Genomic DNA, 17,132 nt, shown 5'->3' on the forward strand with positions numbered 1-17,132 from the left:
AATCTCCATTAATGTGATAATAATGTGATGAGTATGGATGAACTCAACTCTCTGTACTTGAGGTTTCAAATAAAGATATGAATCCTTTATTAAGTTGAATTCTCCAAATGGAGTAGTTGAGAAATGTTTCTGACTAGGCTGGTTTGAATCAGAAATGCTGTTTCCATAAAGGGGCAGACTTGATGCATCCCAAGAATTGACTTATCTAAAGTCAGGTAAGTAACATCTCCTACAGCCAGTAACAACCTTCTTATCTGGCAAATAGATGTAAATATCAACATGATTGTCATCCTGGCAGGTATTGCTGAGGGCCATGCAGTTTGCATCATTGTGCATAGATATCAAATGCTTGTCCAAAGTAATTTTTTTCAGCATTCTATGGGGAGTAACACCTTACATTTGTGCACTTTATATTATTCAAAGCAATTTATTTACAATCCCCTTTGATTCTCCTAAAGGTGGCTGAGTCAGATATTATTATACACTTCACAGATAAAGACTGCGAAACACAGCATAGCTGAGTGATTGTCCCAATGTCATACAAGTTAGTAGACCTGGTCTAAAACCCATGTCTCTGGAGGAACTGGTATGTTTCTTTTCTCTCTCCTCATGACAATATACAGCTAACTGGGTCATGTCTTTTTTTGCTTTATTTCCAGAAAGTTCAGAACCAGATTTGAAGCTCTTGTGAAAGAATTACAACTTCTCTTATCATCTGCATTTTTGTGTCCTTTTTGCATTGGTCTTAAACTTTTACTTTTTTCTATTTTTCCTGGTCATAATTATTTATTTCTACTTATATTTCTACTCTTATGTTATTCTAGAGCCACTATAGGCTACACTGGACAATTTGTAGAAGAGATGGGAGTATAGATAAATGCATGAATGTAAAGAAAAGGAAAAAAAAATCCTCACAACACTAAAATAAAGCATTGCTTCTTGGGAAGAAGATCATATAATTAGCTCTAATGAGCCTGGCTACATTTAGAAAATCTCTGTGTTTGGATTATATATGATTTAATTAGTATTTGGACAACTATGATTAATGAGAGAACAAATCTCTAGAACCCCTACTGAGCAAAAAGGCTGATTTTAGATTTTAAAACTTAGCAAATCAAAATAACCCTAGTTCAGTATGCCTTATTGTGTTACAGGTGAAGAACAGCCATCCAGTGAAATCAACTACTCTGGAGCGGCCTGGTTTTTGAGCATGAAATTAAGATACTGAGTTTGTGACTTCTGTCCTCCATTCATTGTATGGATTGCCCTTCATATTGGATCATGTGTCCTCGACCCACCTGTCTAGCTTCATCCTTCTCCTGCCACTTCCCGTCTGGCATCTGACATTCCACAGATTCACAAACTTCCTAGCTGATACCCACACTGAGTCCTCTGATGGATTCCCTTTCACTACTTCCCCTTATAGGCCCAGTTCATGTCATCTCTTAAGAAACTTTCTTTGATTTGGGCTCCTCATTGATCACATTACTCAAGCAGAAGTTGTCTTCTCTATGCTTCATAAGATTTTGAAAATGCCACCATTATTATTGGCGTATTTATCTCCCCTAATAGACTGTGAACTCTTTAAGTTTTTGGCTATTACATGGTCATCTAGGCCCTGATGTGGCCTATTATAGTGCTTGGCTTATAGCAGATACCCATTTTATCTTTCATAATGAGTGAACACAGCTGGTTGAAAAGATGTCTCATGAGTTGCCACATGCACAGGTCAACAAGACATTTCACCAGGTCACAGTCACATGCTGTTTGGGGATGCTTTCTTTTGGTTTGATCTCTACTCCCTGGGCTCCCAATTATAACAACTTACTGCCTTTTGTTTTGGGCCTTACTTTGGTCCCTTTTTAAATTTTTTTATTTTTTATTTTTTTGAGATAGAGTTTGGCTCTGTCACCTAGGTTAGGGTGCAGTGGCGTGATCTTGACTCACTGCAACCTCCACTTCCAGTGTTCAAGCGATTCTTCTGCCTTAGCCTCCTGAGTAGCTGAGACTACAGGTGCTCTTCATTGCCATGCTAATTTTTTTATTTTTCATAGAGACAGCGTTTCACCATGTTGGCCAGGATGGTCTCAAACTTGTGACCTCAAGTGACGCTCCCACCTCTGCCTCCCACCTTTATTTTTTATTTTCCTAATGATTAGGGTTATTTTTTCTCAAAGCCCAGCTGCCTGCTTTAAGAGTTATTTTTTGATTGCCACTATTTAATAAAAGCATCTCATATTTTATCTGGCAAAAGATGCAGAGGTCAACCTGATTATCATGTTAAAGGATATATAGGTTTTTAGGATATATAAATATTTATATTCTATGAAATATGTCTGAAAGTACATATGGTTGGCCTTCTATATTTATGGGTTCCACATCATGGATTCAACCAACCACATATTGAAAAATTTTGAAAAACTAAACTTATAAAAAATCACAATACAATAAAAATAAAAAATTTTAAATACAATATAATAATGACTTACATAGTCCTTATATTGTATTAGGTATTAAAAGTAATCTAGACATGATTTAAAGTATGTGGGAGGATATGCATAGGTTATATGCAAATATGATGCCATTTTATATAAGAGACTTGAGCATCTGCAGATTTTGTTATTTGTAGAAGTCCTGGAACCAATCTCCCATGGATACCAAGGAACGATTATACATATATATATATATGTGTATTTTATACACACACACACAAAATATACTGATATATATGTATATGTATATATGTGTGTGTATTTTTATTATACAATATGATTTCTATGATCAGCTCTTAAGTGTCAAGATTGAGCTTTAGCTGAACCTTTAAGTTTCACTGTCTTAATATGAAATAAATTTGAATCCTTTACAGAAAACCTAGAGATAAATACCAGTGTTTTAAAAGTCATGCTTGTTATTATACATGTGTGCATCCTTTCATTATGCAAACATTTATTGATGCCAGAAGTAGAATAAATGCTGTGATACAAAAATAAGACAGGCAATATCTATGTCCAGAAAGCTAATGGGAGCACAGCAGGAGCTGATGCTAGAGTTGGGTGTAGAGTCCAGACATGAAGGACTGTATATCATGCTAAGGAGTTGGTTCTTTCCCTGTCACCAGTGGGGAATTTTTAAAGCCTTTGAAGCAGGATAGACACAAGATCTTGTCTCTATTTGTACTCTATTTGTACTAAATGTTCTAATTCTTTGAGAAAAATGGAATAGTGGAGATATAAACCAGTAGATTATTGCGAAAGGCCAGGAGGGAGATAGTGAGAGCTTAGACTATGGCAATGGATAAGGGATGGAGAGGAAAGAATAGATTAAGTAAATAAGTAAAATAAATAGAATGGTCACTGTAAGTGAAGAAGGTGGAAAAGGGAAATGCCTAGGGCAATTACTGGTTTCTAGCTGGGCATTGTGGGAGTGCCACTTATGGGAAAAGGGAACACAGAAGACCAAAATGAATAAGAATTCATGTGTAAAAATAACTACTTAACGTAAGTCGTTATGTGTGAAAATAGAAATACTGTCATTTATCATCATTATTTAACAGCCAAGGTCCTGAATATAATACTTTAAACTACACTTAATTTGACTGTAAGAGAGTGTATCACGTTTCTTTAGTCAGGCTATGTGTTTTACCTTTACATTCTTGGACACAAATATATTGTTGAAGTGAGAAGTTGAGTTTGAAAAATGGCTTGAGTCCAACTCTTCTGAATTTCAGTGTGCTATGCTGGTGTCTATGCTGGTTACTATCAATATAGTGATCACTGTGTCTGGTAATGCACCAAACTACTGAAAGGTGCAACTGGTTAGTTAGAAGTAATAGAATTCCTTACTGCCCCACCCCCGCCGCCTCACCAACAAACTTAATGATTTAAATCTTTGCCAGTCAACCATTTTGCAAATGTAGGTTATACAAAAAATCCAAGTTGAATAAGTGTATGAGTGGCATATGAATGGCCAATACAGGAAAAGATAGTAATGGCTAAAATGTATTGAGCACCTACTATATGCCAGGTGCTATTCTAAATATTCTCAATTAATCTTCACAAGTCATGGAGTTAATGACTATTATACTACTCATTTTGAAGATCGGGAAACTGAATCACAAGCTTACCCAAGGCCATCTGCAAGTAGGTAATTCAAGCTAGTATAATATAATACCAGATCCTGAACTCTTAACCATTATACTAAAATGTAGTGAATAATGACCTCCTAATAAGAGTAAAAAGGTGTTAAAGTCCCCAGCTATTATTGTTTTGGGGTCTATCTCTCTCTTTAGATTTGATAATATTTGCTTTATATATCTAGGTGGTCTGATGTTGGGTGCATATATATTTGCAATTGTTATGTTCTCTTGCTGAATTTATCCCTTTATTATCTTTTAACCTTCATTGTCTCTTTTTAGAGTTTTTGACTTAAAATTATTTTATCTGAAATAAGTATAGCTACTCATGCTTGTTTTTGGTTTCTGTTTGCATAGGCTATCCTTTTCCATCTCTTTCACATTCAGTTTATATGTGTCTTTCCAGATGAACTGAATTTCTTGTAGGCAGCACATAGTTGAGTCATTTTATATCTTTAAGGTGGGAAATGTAATTCATTTACATTCAAGGTCGTTATTGATAGGTGAAGACTCATGTCACTATGTTGTTTTCTACTTGTCTTGCATATCCTTTGCTCCTTTCTTCCTTCATTGTTTATCATTGTGGTTTAGTGGTTTTCTGTAGTGATAGGGTTTCATTCTTTTTCTCTTTGTGTATCTGCTCTACCAGTGAGTTTTATACTTTTGCATGGTTTCATGATAGTCATCTTTTCACTTTAAGATGTAGGACTCACTTGAGTTTTGCAAGACTAGGCTAGTGGTGATAAATTCCTTCAGTTTTTGCTTGTCTAGAAAAGGCTTTATTTCTCTTATGTGTGAAAGGTAGCTTTGCTGAGTATAGTCTTCTTGACTGGCAGGTTTTTCTCCTTTCAGCACTTTGAATAATTCATCCCATTTTCTTCTAGTCTGTAAGGGTACTGCAGAGAAATATGCGTTAGTCTAATGGGGATTCCTTTATGTGTGACTCGATGCTTTTATCTTGATGTTTTTAGAATTCTCTTTGCCTTTGAATTTTGACAGTTTGACTATAAAGTGCCACAGGGAGATTTTTAGACTGAATCTTTTTGGAGACCTTTGAGCTCCTAGATCTGGATATCCATATCTCTCCCCAGCTTGGAATGATTTTAGCTATTATTTTATTAAATAGATTTTTCTACACCATTTTCCTTCTCTTTTCCATCTGGAACTCCCATAAATGTGACCATTTGTTCACTTAATGGGGGGTCCTATGAGTCTTGTAGCCTTTCTTTACTCTTTTTCATTCTTATTTCCTTTATTTTCTCTGCCTGGGTAATTTCAAATAACCTATCTTCAAGTTCAGAGTTTTTGTTTGTTTGTTTTGTTTTTGTTTTTGTTTTTTGTTTTTTGTTTGAGACAAAATCTTGCTCTGTTGTCCAGGCTGGAGTGCAATGGCATGATCTCTGCTCACTGCAACCTCCACCTCCTGGGTTCAAGAAATTCTCCTGCCTCAGTCCCCCGAGCAGCTGGGACTACAGGCACATGCCACAATGCCCACTTAATTTTTGTATTTTTAGTAGAAATGGGGTTTCACTATTTTGGCCAGGCTGGTCTTGAACTCCTGACCTCATGTCCCACCCACTTCAACCTCCCTAAGTGCTGGGATTACAGGCATAAGTCTTGGGCCTGGGATTACCAGGCCCAAGTTCAGAGATTCTTTTATTGGCTTGATCAAGGCTGCTGTTGAAGCTCTCTATTATTTCTTCAATTTATAGAAATCATTAGCTGCAGTATTTCTCTTGGCTTTTTCAATGATTTTTATCTCTTTGTTGAATTTATCATTTGTATCATAAATTTTTTTTCTGATTTTGTTGAATTGCCTGTCTGTATTTTCTTGTATCTCATTGAGTTTTGTTAAGATCACTATTTAGAATTTCTTTTCCAGAAGTTTGTTGATTTCACTTTCATTGGGGTCTGTAACCAGATAGTTATATTTATTTGGTGGTATCAGATTTTTCTTGCTTTTTAATGTTGTGTGTGTGTGTGTGTTCCTATGTTGATGTCTGTGCATCTGATGGAACAATCACCTCTTCCAAAATTTCTAGAGTGGATTTTGTAGAGAAAAACTTTCATCTGCAGTTGGGTTTTGGTGTGCCAGTTTGGAAGGATGTAGTGATTCTATTTTCAGGCAGGTACAGTGCAGTCAAGAACACTATACCCAGAAAAGCTGCCCTTCAATAGCTTCTGCAGCTGTTCAAAGTCAGCAGTAACTGTGAGCACCTCAGTAGCATAAGCTGTAGAAGTTTGTGGGATGGCAGTGGCAGTGTAGGTTGTTAATAGCTCCTCAGTGTCAAGGGCTTTTGAAGTCCTCCTTGTTTTTCCTACAATGGAGAGACTTAGAGGAGGGAATCCTTCTTGATATCAAGTGTGACATGGCTTACTATTAATAGCAGCTACAGAAGCACTGGATTCCAGGTGCAGGTAGTTGAGGCAGCTGTGGGGCCAGGATCCTAGGCTCAGAGTCTCACAAACCTATTGTGATACCTGGATCTTGGAGTACAGGTTCATTTTTGTAGCAGGGTTGGAGGACCAGGTAGCCTACAGGACCAAAATCTATGACTCTGAGGCACAACCTAGAACTGCTCATGGAACTGGATTGTAGCTACAAATCCTGTCTTTTGGGGGCAGGGCACAGCACTGGCCCACCTCCAGGGAAGAAGGGGTGCTGTGGATGTTTGGGCCTGTGGAGAAGGGTATGGCTGCAATTTGGGTGTCTGACCCAATAAGGCTCAGTGTGTCAAGTTGGGTCCCAGGGGATGAGGCATCATATAGTGACTCTAGACCCTGGAATGGTGGGGCTCAGCAGTATCCTGACTCTATGAGGCTACATGCAGTAGCAGCTGGTACCCTAAAATGGTGGAGTACAGCTATCATTTGGACCCTGGGGTACAGGGAAGAAATAGCACAGCAATGATTCTTCTTTCCAAGGAGAACAGTGTTTCAGCAGCTCAGACACTAGAGAACTAATTCTGCCCCAGGGAAGCAGGGTCCTAGAGTTTGGGCAAGGTGTCTGAGTTCACCCACTGCTCTGTTTCCCTGGGATGTGGTATGTGCTGTGTCAGCTCAGCCCTGAGATGTGCAGCTACTAACAGCTTGGCAAAGCACCACTTCCCCAGGGGGTGATATACTGCTTCAGCTCAGGCCCAGGTGATGTGACCATTGTGGGCAGCCCAAGCACCACTTCCCTGAGATGCATGGCACTGCTTCAGCTAGGTACTGGAGTGTGTGACTGCTGTGGGTAGCCAAGGCACTGTTTCTTGGGATGCAAGGAGCTGCAACAACTTAGGCACGGGAGGTGAGGCTCCTTGGAGTGGCCAATGTACTACTTTCTCAGGAGAAAGAGTTCTGCTTTGACTACAGCTCGAGGAGGAGAAAGGAACAGGTAGAGCAGCTCCACATCTGCTTGGTCTCACTGGAAAAAGTGTAACAGCTGCTCACAACTTGACATGGGGATGTCAGGCCACTGGCCTAGAGTGGTTTGGTGGTAGCTTAGTCTCAGGGGTGAGAAGAAGCCATGGCTATTTGTCTTTGGAGAAAGACACACTTCTGTAGTAGTTCCAGTTCCAAGGTGGCACAGCACAGGAACTACAGCCCACAGGGGCAGGGACAGTGTTAGCTCCTTCTCTGGAGACAGCACAGGTATATAGACCCTAGGAAGCTCCCTCAGCTGGACTTAGTGCCAGTGAGGACTGTAGGGGAACAAGGTCTGTAATTGTCCAAGGTGTTGATGGGTGTTCCTGGGATCCTCTTCGTCTCTAACTGATGAAGATGAGTCAAGTCCTGGTGAAATACTATGAAGTGTTTGTCTATAACCTTTGTGTTATGTTTGGTCCTCTTCACTGTCAAACTCTCCCGTTTCCCTCAGTTTCCTTAACTCTTCCTCATTTTCTAAGGCTGTCTCTCAATTCAATCAAAGATCTGAGATCATCATTTACATTTCAAAACTCCTTTATATTAGCATGTTAATTCTACTAGGTTTAATCTGTTTTTATCTTTCAACAAATGATTTATTAATATTACATTACAACAAGTGACAAAATATTAGTATCTAATTCTAGACATTGAGAATTAGATTCTGGAATGAATCGCTGGAATAGAAGAAAAATAAAGATTTGTTTTCTCATAATTTTAAAGCTTCCGTCTTAGTCTAGGCACAGCTAGTGCAACATTTTCTTCAACCCCACAGGCTCCATTCCCTTTACTATTTGTAATATGCTTGGGTCACTCATAGGAGAAAGACACTGTCAACAGCAGTAGTTAGCAACATTTTCAAAATGCATTTTGTTGTCTTAAATAAAAGTTATGCCGTTATTTCAGTAATCTCATACAGTCTTATTTACTTCTGTACGTAAGATATGAGCTCTCAACATTCATGTAGGTGAATATTTCCCATGTTTTTTGAGGATTCCCAAAAGACTTCAGGAAGTTTCCAAAATAATTTCAAGTGTTTAATTTTTTCTTTTTTTTTTTTTTTGCGATAGTAACTACTAATGTTTATTAAGTAACTACAATTTGTCAAATGCTGTGCTAAGTATTGTAAATTTCTTTCAGTTAGTCCTCATAATGTTACTATCTCCATTTTTTTCTTTTTTCTTTCTTTCTTTTTTTTTTTTTATTATACTTTAAGTTCTAGGGTACATGTGCACAACGTGCAGGTTTGTTACATATGTATACATGTGCCATGTTGGTGTGCTGCACCCATTAACTCATCATTTACATTAGGTATATCTCCTAATGCTATCCCTGCCCCCTCCCCGCACCCCACGACAGGCCCCAGTGTGTGATGTTTCCGTTCCTGTGTCCAAGTGTTCTCATTGTTCAATTCCCACCTATGAGTGAGAACATGAGGTGTTTGGTTTTCTGTTCTTGAGATAGTTTGCTGAGAATGATGGTTTCCAGCTTCATCCATGTCCCTACAAAGGACACGAACGCATCCTTTTTTATGGCTGCATAGTATTCCATGGTGTATATGTGCCACATTTTCTTAATCCAGTCTGTCACTGATGGACATTTGGGTTGCTTCCAAGCCTTTGCTATTGCGAATAGTGCCACAATAAACATACGTGTGCATGTGTCTTTATAGCAGCATGATTTATAATCCTTTGGGTATATACCAATAATGGGATTCACAATAAAAGAAAGGAGCAGTGTGAATCCACGAGAGTCAGACCAGCAGTTTAAGACCCTCTTCATAGCTCAGTTTCTGGTGCATGAAGAGATTCAATTAGCCTTCTTGCTCTCAGTTCTTAGAAGAATTTGAGAGGAATAAGAGCAATAACTACCTGTATTATTTCGTAGCCTAAGAACAGAGAAAATAGATATTAAAAAAACAGAAGCCAATTCCTTTCATCCTAGGATGTCTGAAAAGGAGAGATTCTATGGAGCATGGATGCAGAAAAGAAGGAGTTATGCCTATGAGAAAAAATAAACTCTGGACACAATCACTCAAGCCCAGAGAAACAACCGCTAAGAGCAATTAGCATCAATTCATTGTCACCAGGAGGGCACATACCAGAGAACCTGGGACAAAACCTGGGATAGAGCGTTTAGCATTCTTAGGCTTACTGGTGCTGTGGTTCAACAGTCTTTGAGGAGATGGAGAGAACTGGAGACCACCACCATCATGTGTAAAAAGGATGCTATAGCAACAACAAGGCTGCAAAAATCAGCGAGAGTTTAGGTTGTACACCATTTGAAATCCAGCCTGTACTTGCTTTCTTGTGAAGGACTTGAGATGTGCTGAGATACCTTAAACATGTGAAGGTGACTCTTTTGAAAGGCAGAACTCTTCATGAACTCTTTCTACTCATTAGTTTTCCTATGACTTCACCATTAAAACTAGAAAAGAAGCTGCAGGCTATCTCAGGTAGCTTCTTATTTGGACACAATACCAATACTATAGACACAATTGAATGAGTGACTAAATCTTCCTGATTCTTCCATTGCACAGGGTCAATATGTCTCTTTGACTAAATAGCTGTGCTCTTGTTCAAAAAAAGCATGATTTTTTTGATTTTGTAAATCAAAAAACACAGGGCTTGATTTTGTTAGTCTCTATCCCAGAAAATTGGTGGATCACTCCTTGGCTTTTGTATAATTCAATGACTGGCTTTGCCACATCCTTGTACTGTCTTAGCCTTGCAGCAACTGCTTTGGGTTTATCATCCTTATGCTGGACTAATGGTTCACCAGCGATGTCATCAATTCCATATACACGAGGTGGATTGAATTGCAAGTTATATACCCTTCCACTAGGAGAGGATCTTTAAGTGTTTCAAATGGAATGTTCAACCTGATCACTAGATTCACTTCACAGATTTTGTCCAGGACATCAGCCTGTCCTAATGTCCTAGGAAAGCCATCTAGGAGGCAGTGCTGCCACATCTATTCTCCAACTCCAACATCATTAGGCATGCGATCACAGGTCTGGAACCAAAAGACCGTTCTCTATGTACTGCTTGGCCATGTCACCAACTCCAGTGTTGACCTTGATGTTCTCCTGCAAGCAGTGGCTACTAGAGAAATGTCGGAGGCCTAAGTTCTGAGCAATCCTCTCGCACAAGGTGCCCTTGCCCTAGGCAACCAGCAAGAGGATGACCGTACAGGAGTCTGGAAGCCATTGCCTTTGCTAGGAGGGGGTGGTCAAATGTATAGCCCAGATAGCAGTCCCAGAGGGAGCCCCAGAGGGTTTTGTTTCTTGGCTTCTACTCTGGCACCTTCTGTTCACACTGGGACTTGTCAACCACCTGCCCTTTGGCTGGAGGCAGAACTCCAGGAGGCTACCAACAGACCCTGCAGGGTGACCTTTTATTTTCAATTCTTAAAGACATTTCAGAAAATTAGGGCAGGCATGGTAGGTAATTTTGTAAGAGGAGGCATGCCTTTTTCTTAGGCATAAAATCACACTGTAGGTGTACCCGACACTTCAAGGATTCAAACCAAATCCTCTTTCTCCTTACAGTAATGTAAGCAACAAGGCAAAATTAAATAGGCACAGATTAATTTACTCTTGAAGGAGAAGAATAAAGGAATGTCTTTATAAAAGACACTCCTTTATTATTAAAGACACTCTTTATTAAAGAATAAAGAAATATATATATATATATATTTCTATTGCTGAGTGCCTTTAAAGCCTTAGTTATCTCCAACCCTCCTATTCGCAGAACTAGTAGTACGCAGGAGAAGGCAAGAACAGAGGACAAATGTCCCAAAATCCCAAAGAGAGTGTGACAAAAGAGACTGACAAGATAGAAATGCAGAAATGAATCCAGGGGATTCACCTCTAAAAAGAAGGTGGGGAAAATGTCCTAAGCTTGTAAATTCTAGCTGCTGGATTGCAGGCTGTTTGGCATTTAAAATGGGTGTTTGTGATGAAGATGATGATAAATATGGGGTATTAGAAAAATATTATTAATATTTCAGATATTGGAAATTACTAAAATTAAATGAGCAAAATTGTAAAGATGGTTGAGTATATAAAGGAATTCTAATTACATTTAGGGTTAGTCTATTTACCCTAACCTTAGCGCTGTTTTTGTGAGTTGCTTATAAAATCAGAAAATCATTTATGTGAGCTGCTTACAAAATTATTTATGTGAGCTGCTTACAGTTTTGGGAATAATGGTATATGGCTCTGCAGCATAATAATGCTTGTATGTATCAAGTTAACCTGTTTTTTTGTGTGTGATTTCAATAGGAAATCCTATTTGTGTGTGCTCTGTGTAATTCATTATTCATGTAACGTGGCCGTTTACTCACCAAATGAAGAAGCATTGCAGAAATTCCTCAGAACTTAAACACAGAAATAATATATATATATAATGCTAGGCATTGTTCTGAACATTATATAAGTATTAGCTGATTTAGTCCTTTTACAACAATCTTCTGTTGTAGTATTAAGCCCATTTCATATTTAGGAAAATGAGGCATAAAGAGGTTAAATAACATAGACAAAGCAAACAATGAGTTAATGGTGGTGAAAAGAGTATTTGAACCCAGGCAGCTTGTCTCTGTTATCTATGCACGGCCGTAAGTTTGAAGTGTCTCTGGGTTGAACCAAGTATCTGATTCCTTTGTCCTCAATGGGGTAGACTCAGCAATTGGAAGTAGGAAATGGGTTGCTCTAGAACTGAACATCAGCTGAACATCTGGGTGGCTCAACAGAAAGAAAGGAGACAAAAGTAATGTAATAAAAGTCAATAGATTTCAAAGAATACATTTCTCTTTGGTAGAAAGAGTTAATTACTACTGGGAAATTTTGGGTGTTATTTAATATTTACAAAGCCATTTCTAAGAGAAAAGGCTTGAAATCCCATTAGGTAAGTCAATCCAAGTTATTCTTCAGCTGCCTTTAGTCCAAAAACACTTTATCACAAAATAAAACAGTAATAACCATGCATACTAATGACCCTGAGTCAACAAGAACCTCCCCCCCACACATATAAACACACACACACGAATATGTATACATTTATACAAGTCAATACATCAAAGATGTATGTGATCTACTTTAAAATATTTCCATTAATATCAAGTCAAAGAAATTGATGTTTGGATGCATCTTTGGGTAAACATCATGAATGTGAAATTCCTGATTCTTTCTATGTGACCCTCTGAACTGAATGTTTATAAAGTATAATATAAAATATTTTAGTATAATAAATTCACCTGCACCAATCTATTCAACTTCAAAAACTGTTGTTTACCATTCTTTTATCATCTGTACCTCTATCCCCTCTCTACCCCTCCTTGATTATTATTATTTATAATTTTTCTTATATACATTGTATATATACATTGAATTATATATATACACACACACATTGATAGAAATGTGCAAATCTTAGCAGCACAGTTTTGACTAATGCACATACACATGAAATCCACATTTTTTTTTTTTTTTTTTGAGACAGGGTCTCGCTCTGTCGTCCAGGCTGGAGTACAGTGGCATGATTTCAGCTCTCTGCAGCCTCTGCCTCACGAGTTCAAGCTATTCTTGTGCCTCAGTCTCCCAAGTAGCTGCGACTACAGGTGTGCACCACCACACCCAGCTAAGTTTTGTTTTTTCAGTAGAGACAGGGTTTTACCATGTTGCCCAGGCCGTTTTCGAACTCCTGACTGCAAGTGTTCCACCTGCCTAGGCCTCCCAAAGGGCTGGGATTAAAGACCTGAGCCACCATGCCCAGCCCCACATACTTATTGTAATATAGAACATTTCACCAGAAAGTTCCTTTATGTTATTTCCTAGTCAACCCTCCATCTCTTGTGGTAGTCAGCCTCTAAGATGGCCTGCAATGTTTACCACCTGTTGATATCATGCCACTGTGTAATGTCTTTCCACATTAAATAATGTTGACCAGGGTAACAATAGGATACTGTGGAAATGGGAGATGGAGTTTCTTTTTTGTGATTGGTTTATAAAAACATTGCAGATTTCTGGGTTTTTTTGTTTGTTTGTTTTGTTTTGTTTTTTTCTCCGTTGCCCAGGCTGGGGTGCAATAATATGATCTTGGCTCACTGCAACCTCTGACTCCTGGGTTCAAGCTATTCTCCTGCCTCTGCCTCCCAACTAGCTGGGATTACAGGCATGTGCAACCACACCAGGCTAATTTTTGTATTTGTGGTAGAGACAGGGTTTCACTGTGTTGACCGAGCTGGTCTTGAACTCCTTACCTCAGGTGATCTGCCTGCCTCAGCATCCCAAACTGCTGTGATTACAGGCACAAGCCACTGTGCCCGGCCACCATTGCAAATTTCTCTAGGGGAAGCCAGCTGCCAAATTGTGAGGGCACTCAAGTAGCTCTATGGAAAGACCCTTGTGGCAAGACACTGAGGCCTGCTGTCAACAGCAGGGAACCAAGACCTTTTGCCGACAGTCATCTTGGAAGTGAATAAACCAGCCCAAATCAAGTCAAATCTTGAGATGAGTGCAGCCCTGGCCAATGTACTGACCTCAGTCTTCTGAGAGATCCTGAACCAGAACCATTGGGCTATATCAGTCCAAAATTTCTGACCCACAGAAATTATTTGATAAAAATTCTTGTTATTTCAAGCTGTTAAATTTGGGGTGTTGGTTATGTAGCAACAGATACTACTAAACCCCTGCTATCTCTGTTCTGATTTTTTCGTTAAGATTAAATTTGTCTACTTTCGAACATCATACAAATAGAATCATACTGTGTTTTATTAAAAATAAAATTATGTAATTTAATTCTATTCTTAATAGTTTGAGCTTTTCCCTGAAAATTTGCTAATGAAATTTTTTGCTCACTGAATTACAAAAGAGCAGCAGCCAATGGAAAAAGCACCTCTCAACTGCCTAGCAATTTCTTATTTGAGTGTGCATGTATGTACATTCAAATGTGTATGTGTTTATTTAGATTTTTAAACGTATTTTCTTTTTCTTTAAGAGAAAAAATTTCTTTAAATCTGTAGGAGTGACCCTTTTGAGATGTCTTACATAACCTGGTTTCCAAGAGGACCTAACTCAGGGCCTTGAACCTAGTAGGTGTTCAATAAATATACAATAAGGAAATATACAGTAAGTAAATAAGTAACTAAATCAATCAGTTACTGCCATCAATTCTGATTGCCTGAGTGGTAGAGGTTCAGACTGTGTGATCCTTCCTACTCGTGTTACATTTTGTCACTCACACTTTCTAAACTTTCACAACACCTGTACGTTGCAAATCATACACATAGGTGTCAGACAGGGCCAACCTGAGCCTTCTGTAGCAATGAAAAGCAGCTGGGACCGTGTCTTGCATCATTGTGGACTTAAAGCACATATCCTACTTAACACCTGCAGGCTTTGGCTGGTAATTCTGTCCTCAGGAATGTCAAGACTAAGTCATAAAGATGTAAAGAAGACAATGCTTCTTTTCTGAACATAATCTCTCTTTACCAACCTCTCTGAATAATACTGTTATTCGTTTTGGAAAGAATATGCGATGTGTAATTCCACATATAGGAAAATGTAGATGCATTTTATCTACAGCCAGTATACTGTGTGAAAACTATTCTATAATGAAAATTTTGAAAGAAGACTCTAGTCTGTTGCTTAGATGGTATGGAATTATAGAATCTGGCATTAGCAATGATGACTTCTTGGTAGTTCTTGGGCCATCTTTTCTCACACATTTGGGAGACTAGCTCAAATAGGAATGTTTATATTTGGTTACAGATGAATCATGAATTCAAAACATTGGGAAGATGGGCTTCCATAATAATTCTTAGAAAGCCAAGTTCACCTTGTGCTGATTTTAAAAAATCTTTTTTAATAAAAACATGGTAAGTGTGTGTGTGTGTGTGTGTGTGTGTGTAGAGAGAGAGAGACAATGTTTTGCTATGTTGCCCAGGCTAATCTTGAACTCTAGGCCTCAAGTGATCCTTTCACTTCAGCCTCTCGAAGTGCTTGGATTAAAGGTATGAGCCACCACACCCAGCCCTATACCTTTTCAAAAATATGTTTATCTTTCTTTAATTAAAAAAAAATTTAGGCTTATAATCCCAGCAATTTGGAGGCCGAGACTAGAGGATTGCTTGAGGTCAGGAGTTCAAGTGCAGCCTGGGTGACATGGCAAAACCCCGTCTCAACCACAAATACAAAAATTAGCCAGGAGTGGTGGTGCGTGCCTGTAATCCCAGCTACAGGGGAGGCTGAGACATGAGAATTGCTCGAACCCAGGAGGCGGAGGTTGCAGTGAGCCAAGATTGTTCCATAGCATTCTAGCCTGGGCAGCAAAGTGAGACTCTGTCTCAGAAAAAAAAAATTGTACAGCTAAAAGTGGTTCATACTCATTGAAGCTGTTGCTAGGAGAGTGGAATGCCGAAAGCAGATAACCAAGACGTAAATTATTAAGGCTCCAAATATGATGGGACATGCCAAAAAGAAAAAAGAGCCAACTTGAAGGGGCTCCCATTGACTAAATCTGGGACAATTGGAACAAAAAAATTAATGATGATAGTTATGATCCATGAATAAAATAAGAATCCATGGACCCATGCTGATATAAACAAATCACTGAACAAACACATAAATGAAGGATTATGAAAAGCCATTTTTTAAAGTAGAATTCTTAGTAACATGCACAGGTTGATGGAAATAGAAAAATCATTATTTTGCAAACACTACAGTAATAATTGTTTTAAGATCAAGATTCATCAATGGATGATAAAATTAGTTCCTGAAAGTATTTACATAGTGTCGAAGTATCTTCCTGCAAGACAATCATTAGTTACAAGGAGAGAAATAGTAACTTTACAGTAGAAAAACCTGGCAGATACCACTTTAACCAAATGATCAGTTAGTCTCAAAGCTGAAGAAACACATTGATACCGTGCATCTTCTAACAAGCCCCAATGAAGAGGACACAAGATCATTTTTGTGGTATTCTTGCTAAAAAAATGCATAACCTGAATTTAATCATAAGCCAACATCAACAAGCCCAAGCTGAGATATGGCTATTCTACAAAACAACAGGCCTGTGCTCCTCCTAAATATCAAGGTCTGGAAAGGCAAAGGAAGACACAGAAATTGTCTGGATCAGTGCTTTAGAACTTTAGCATATATCATAAATACCTGGGAGAGCTTGCTAAAACTCAGATTGCTGGCTGGGTGTGATGGCTCACACCTGTAATCCTAGCACTTTGAGAGGCTGAGGTGGGAGGACTGCTTGAGTCCAGGAGTTCTAGACCAGCCTGGGTAACACAACATAGTGAGACTCTGTCTCTAACAAAAAAAAAAAAAAAAAATATATATATATATATATATATATATATTTTAAATTAGCCAGGTGTGGGGATGTGAGCCTATAGTCCTAGCTACTCAGGAAGCTGAACGTGGAGGATCCTTGAGCCCAGGAGTTTGAGACTGCAGTGAGCTAAAATCCCACTACTGCATTCCAGACTGGACAACAGTGCTAAACCCTGTCTCAAAAGACAAAACAAACAAAACAGAACACAGATTGCTGACCCCCCAATCCCCACTCAGAGTTTCTAATTA

The 17,132-nt window shown here is 38.6% G+C and overlaps 2 protein-coding genes and 1 pseudogene across 8 annotated transcripts in view; 1 reads left to right on the plus strand and 2 right to left on the minus strand.

Annotated features, from left to right (window-relative positions):
• TTK (TTK protein kinase) overlaps window positions 1-2,510 on the plus strand; it is a 68,556-nt gene extending 66,046 nt beyond the window's left edge. Inside the window, exon 22 of the mRNA XM_050789630.1 lies at window positions 660-2,510. Within this exon, the coding sequence (XP_050645587.1) occupies window positions 660-680 (21 nt within the window). The 3' untranslated portion in view covers window positions 681-2,510. The remainder of the gene's footprint in view (window positions 1-659) is intronic.
• HMGN3 (high mobility group nucleosomal binding domain 3) overlaps window positions 1-17,132 on the minus strand; it is a 1,231,743-nt gene that overhangs the window by 888,594 nt on the left and 326,017 nt on the right. The window contains exon 1 of one of the 7 annotated variants that reach the window (XM_050789644.1): window positions 17,102-17,106. The exons of 5 other annotated variants lie outside the window; for them this stretch is intronic. The gene's annotated coding sequence lies outside the window, so the exon portion shown is untranslated. Of the gene's footprint in view, window positions 1-8,881; window positions 8,886-17,101; window positions 17,107-17,132 lie in introns of those variants that run through there. One more of the 7 variants, XM_050789657.1, reaches the window with a different exon arrangement.
• Window positions 10,152-10,697, minus strand: LOC126953408 (adenylate kinase 4, mitochondrial-like; annotated as a pseudogene).

The sequence above is a fragment of the Macaca thibetana genome, chromosome 4, assembly GCF_024542745.1.
Source record: "Macaca thibetana thibetana isolate TM-01 chromosome 4, ASM2454274v1, whole genome shotgun sequence".
Lineage (NCBI taxonomy): Eukaryota > Metazoa > Chordata > Mammalia > Primates > Cercopithecidae > Macaca > Macaca thibetana.